This window comes from Triturus cristatus, chromosome 5_1 (assembly GCF_964204655.1).
Source record: "Triturus cristatus chromosome 5_1, aTriCri1.1, whole genome shotgun sequence".
In the NCBI taxonomy this organism is placed as follows: domain Eukaryota; kingdom Metazoa; phylum Chordata; class Amphibia; order Caudata; family Salamandridae; genus Triturus; species Triturus cristatus.
The window spans coordinates 13,971,693-13,977,692 of NC_140587.1; the positions used below are offsets into that span (position 1 = coordinate 13,971,693).

Here is a 6,000-nt window from a genome sequence, read left to right on the forward strand (position 1 = left end):
AACAGAAGAAACATGTTCTAAAGAAAGGGAACTAATGTCTTTAGTAAATGCTTAATCACATCGTTGTTTTAATTTACAACAGGGCGCCCGATGGGGGGCCTTACTATATGGGTCAAACAATCTTTAAAGGTTGTTACAAAAACTGTGGAGATTGGTCAAAAAGATATTCAGCTCATTAGACTCATGAGTAATTTATCCTTATCCATCGATATTTATAATATATATGCCAGAGGTGGAAATGTAGGAAAATCTGAGGTTCTTCTTACCCTGTATAATCTCCTTGAGACACATTCTAGTAGGAAAAACATAATAATTGCAGGGGATTTAAACCGCACGTTTGAACCTCTAGATACAGGTGAAGCCTTTTTAGGTGCAGAGGAAGACAAACAATGGGACATCCCCTTACTAGATACTATTCCAGTAACTCGTTGGACAGAGGATATTCTGGGTCTGAATGCAATGTTTCTTGAACAAGGGTTAAGAGCTTTGAATGGAAGGACAAAGTCAGATAGAGTACCAGCAATGACCTTTAATAATGGGAGAAGCAAAAGTCGCATCGACTATATTATTTGTAGCCTTTCCCTTTGGTCAACTGTTAGTGATATGGTTGTAACAGAAATGTTAGAGAGCGACCATAATCCACTATGTGTTACTCACAAATGGTGGTCGTCCGAACCCAATGCTTTTAATCCTCTGGATGATCCCCTACCCCCGCTAATTGTACCAACAAATGATATGCGTAGGCTAAGATGGACAAGTGTTAGGACAGACCAGCAAACCATAGAAAAAATAGGATTTGCGACCGATAAGGCTATTATGGCCCTAGAATGTGAAGTAGGGATCACTACAGGTCAAGTTAATACTATTAAAGTACATGAGTCTCTTTTCCAAGAAATCAAAAGCTACTTTCTGAAACCAGCAAATTCTAAGATGACACGTGTTTATAGAGCAGCTAAATGGTATAACCATGCTTGCAAGGTGGCACGAATTTCTTTGGGAGTAGCAATCAAGAGCAAAAACTTGGGGGACATCCGTTCTGCCAGAAAGTTTTACAAAATTTGTATTGCCAAGGCGAAAAAAGATTGGGACGAAGCCCATTGGGACAAGTTGAAGTGTGCTAGTGATCGAAAAGATTCTAGATTATTTTGGCATATTGTCAAATGGGGACAAGAAAGGTCTGAAGAGGCTTGTAATAACAATGTCCCGCAGGACGCCTGGATAATTTTTTTTAGTGATCAGTATGCTATCAGGGATCAGATTGTAAATAGTACCTGCCCTATTTATACATTTTCTGAAGATAATGTCTTCACGAAGGGTGAAATTCTGTTGGCCCTTAGAACCGTACACAGTGGACGTGCTCCTGGCATTGATGGGGTCCCAGCGGACGTTTTCTTAAATGACACTGGAAGGTGGTGTAAATATATTCTTTTGCTAATAAACCACATTGCTAAGGGTGCAGCTATCCCGGTATCATGGCGGGGTGCTGTTATTATCCCTGTGTATAAAAAGGGTGATCGTACCCAGCCTTGTAACTACCGCCCAATTAGTCTAATTGATACAGTGCAAAAAATTGTTGGGCGAGTGATTGTTAATCGATTGCTCGATTGGGCGGAAGAATTTAATATTCTATCTCCCTTCCAGGCTGGGTTTCGTAGGGCCACTAGTACTGTGGATCAAGTTTTCCGGTTTCAGCTGATCCAGTGGAGGACTGTGGTGCTAGGTGGGGGCAGAGTTTATGCGGCTTTTGTCGATTTGCGGGCTGCCTTCGACCTGGTACCTAGGGCGAAACTGTGGGAAGTACTTGTGGCCCTAGGGGTCCCTGGAGTCTTGTTGACTCTGATCATGAGATTACATGAAGGCACCTATGCTAAAATCCAATGGGGTGGATACAGTAAAGATACAGCCGAATTTCCTGTTGAGCGTGGGGTTCGGCAAGGGTGCGCAATGGCACCAACGTTGTTCACCCTTTTTATTAATGGCATTGTCCCCCGCATTCAATCACAGGCAGTGGATGCTCCCTCTCTTGCAGGTGTAAAAGTTCCGATTTTAATGTTCGCCGATGACACGTTAATTTTATCCAAAACTCCAAGTGGTCTGCTAAAAGCATTGGCCATTTTTGATAAGTTCTGTGGGGATCACGGACTGGAGGTGAATGCGTCTAAAACAAAACTCATGGTTTTTAATCCGTACCGAAATTTTAAATCTAATATTACCATGAGTGGACGCACTCTTGAGGTTGTAAAATCATTTACATACCTGGGTATCCTTATATCTAATGATAATAGGTGGAACCAGCATTTAAATATTGCAATTTTAAGGCATAAGCAATTAGCTGGAACCATTATAAAGGAGCATAGGAAATCATTGACCAAACCGATCAAACCACCCCTTGTTATATACGAGGCAAAAGCAATTGGGTCAGTATTATATGGGGCCGAGTTATGGGGGCATGAAAATTTACAGGAGTTACAAACCTCTGAGAACAACTTTTTTAGGAAATTAACGGGTACTCCACAGAGTAGTCCGTTATTGCCTTTGAGATACGAGCTCGGCAGGAAAGAAATCTCCAAAATGGGCAAACTACGACCGATTTTATACTGGCGTAGGTTATGGACCACACCTGAGCTCTCTCATTATGCGGCTGGGTTCACTGACGTTATTAAAGCAGATTGCTTCAATAGAATTAGATGGTTCAAATCATTAAAACTTGCACTATTTGAACTGGGTCTAAATACATTATGGACTGACCCAGCTGGGGCATCATTTCCCAATAAGACAACCCTAAAAAATATTTTTGGGGAAAATGTTGCTAATATGAGATTGCTTAGCATCAACTGTGGGTCCATGACTGCTAGTTTTCTTGAGGTTAAATTGTACCCCATGTATGAACTGTATTGGGATTATATATCCAAACCTTTGGATAGGAAACTGTTTTTTCAACTAAGGGCGGGCTCTCTTCCTCTTCGTAACTTAACATCTAAGTGGAGGGAAGGAGGCCCTGCTACATGCCCAGTTTGTGGGGAAGGTAACGAAACACTTGGACATTTTTTGTTCTCCTGTAAACCATACTCTACTCCAAGGCGTGTTTGGTTGGCACCTATGTGTAGGAACCTGGGTACTAAAAGTAGTATGATGGCTTTGCGTATTGTTAGATCGACTACTTTAACTTGGATTATAATTGCCACCGCTAAGTATTTGGGGTGGGCATGGATGATAAGGCAGAGATTGCTAGTTCGGTGACTACTCTCTGCCTAGACACTCTGAGACTGCTAGAGTATTGTCTATTCTCTGTTTAGTGTAATTCATCGTGACATCTGGAAATGAAATTTTAAATGATTCTTTTTTAGTATAAAGATTTTATAAATTATACTTAACTGTATCATCAACATCAATGAACTTTACACCTGTGAAATGAAATTTTAAATGGCTCTTTTTTAGTATAAAGATTTTATAAATTGTACTTAATTGTATTATTAACACCAATGTATTTTACACTTGTGATTATGTATATATATTTTTTTTTTTCTCTCTGAAAATAACTTGGTTTTTTTTGTTTTTTTTAAGATATGTGCGTATGTCAATATGACATTTCAGATTTAATTCTTTCTTATTATATGTTTCTATGTTTGCTTTTATGAGTAATACTCGAATAAAGCACTTTTTGACTTGACTTGACTTGCATATGGTCAAATGTCAGAGGTGTACTGAACTTCTATGTAAATAAACAAGGAAAATCAGTATATATTCATAAAATTCTAGATAGGTTTCTATCAAAGCCCATTTTTACACCGGGTTCTGGGAATGCAGTGGACACTTATTCTGCTGGGTGCATCTACAATTTGCAGGTGTTTATACATTTGTCATTTGTCCACAATGCTTTTTTTTACAAAATATTTTGGACTGATGACATCAACCTATCTTACTAAAGAAAAAGATACAGATGGATATGTAGAAAATATTTCAATAACTAAGAAAGTATGTAGTAAAGATGTGTAGGCAACACATAAGGTGTATTTTGAATACTTCAGCATAAACTGGCAAACCTCACCCATATGTTATTAAATGTGGGACATTCACTCATTAGCATGATATGAGCTGCTCTCCATGCTACACTGGAGGATGTAAAAAAGATCTATTTATTGAAACTCATACGGAAACAAAATGGGATTTTATAAGTGTAATAATCACAGTTTAACATGTTGTATTGTGCATGTTGTTTTCAGGATACAGGAAACATTCTCTCTTGCTTTCTCTCGTCAGGTGACCTTGTTACAATGAAGCAAAGTCAAGAGGAGACAGAGCTGAGGATAGTTCTTGTAGGAAAAACTGGAACTGGAAAGAGCGCTTCCGCCAACACCATCCTGGGGAGGAAAGAGTTTGAGTCCAAAGCCTCAGCAGAGTCAGTGACCACGGACTGTACGGCGGCGAGCTGTGATTTCAATGGCAAGAACATCAAACTCATCGACACTCCCGGGCTCTTTGACACACAACTCTGTAACAAGGAGATCATTAAAAAGGTGGCCGAGAGCGTGGTCCTCAGCGTCCCCGGGCCCCACGCCATCATCCTGGTGCTGCAGGTGGGGCGGTTCACTGCGGAGGAACAGAACGCGGTCAACATGGTGCGGGACCTCTTCGGGAAGGGGGCCGAGGAGCACCTGATAGTCCTGTTCACCCGGAAAGACGACCTGGAAGATGACCAGTCGATAGATACCTTTGTTAATGAATCTGGCGGGAAGTTTATGGATCTGATCGTCAACCCTGGGAGGCCTTACTGCGCCCTCAACAACAAAGCAAGAGGAGAAGAGGCGGAGCATCAGAGGCGGGAACTGTATGACGTCATTAAAGGCCTGGTGGCAAGGAATAACGGGGGGTTCTACACAAATGAGATGTATGAGAGGGCGCAGCGGGCACTGCGGGCAAAAGAGGAAGAGAAAAAGAGAAAAATCCAAGAAGAAAAAGAAAGGGAGACCGCTAAAATACAGCGTGAGAAAGAAGAATTAATTGAGAGGCGAAAGAAGGAAAACAACGGTGAAATAACACAGCAGCAGAAGAAGGAAATTGATGAAAAATCTAAACAAAAATTTGCAGAAATTGATCAACGGTTAAATGATCAACTAAAGAACGCTCGACAGGAGGCCGAGTCTGAAGTTATGCAGTGTATCAAAGACGGCGCCAAAATGGGGGCTAAATCTGGAGCTGTGGCAGGGGGGGCTACGGTTGGGTGTGCAGGGGCGTTAGGAGGCATGGTAGTGGCGGCAGAGATGGGCGCTGCCGCTGGGGCTGTGATGGGTCCTGTTGGAATGGCAGCGGGAGCGGTGGCTGGTGCAGCTGTGGGCGCGCTGGCAGGGACAGCAGTTGGCGCTGTCATTGGCTCAGGTGTCGGGGTGGTGGCAGGCGCGGTTACAGGTTTCTTTAAGGAACTGTTTTGATTAGTGCTTGATCTGAGAAGTGACTTCTTTCCGGGAGCCCTTTTGCTAAACTTACTTTTAAAGTAATCATATATTTTCTTCTCATTGCATACGAAGTTCCATCTCCAGTTCTAGCCACTGGCTGCAGCATCAGCGCGTTCATACGCTCCATGGAATTTTGGCCATCTGTTTAATTTGTGCCCGGGGTCACAGGTGATATGCACCAACACTCATGTCTGAGGACCGAGAATTTTCATCATCATTGACAAATTTATTTCAGATCACTTATTCATGCTCCATATGTTATCAAAATGATTATATCTAATTTCTACTGTGCAAATAATTTTGCTTAACGTGTTTTAATAGAATCTGTATTCTGAATACACATAATTAACTGAAATTCTTTCCTGTTGGTACTTTTCAATGCTTTGCCCTTGTGAACAAGTCCCGGTGTGCAAGTGTCAGCGCCAGAACTTATGCTCAAGGTAACAGGGTTTAGGTTCAGCTGCCATCCTCACTCATACAGATAATGCCGAGCTCAGATAGATTGAGAAATGAGGTACACCGTCTGCTCTGAATGACCCTCTTATGT

General features: G+C 41.7%; 1 protein-coding gene across 1 annotated transcript in view; it reads left to right on the forward strand.

Moving 5' to 3' along the window:
• Positions 1–5,739, forward strand: part of LOC146829962 (GTPase IMAP family member 7-like) — a 45,714-nt gene extending 39,975 nt beyond the window's left edge. The window contains exon 4 of the mRNA XM_085604217.1: positions 4,261–5,739. Within this exon, the coding sequence (XP_085460343.1) occupies positions 4,261–5,429 (1,169 nt within the window). The 3' untranslated portion in view covers positions 5,430–5,739. The remainder of the gene's footprint in view (positions 1–4,260) is intronic.
• Positions 5,740–6,000: the final 261 nt, after the last annotated feature.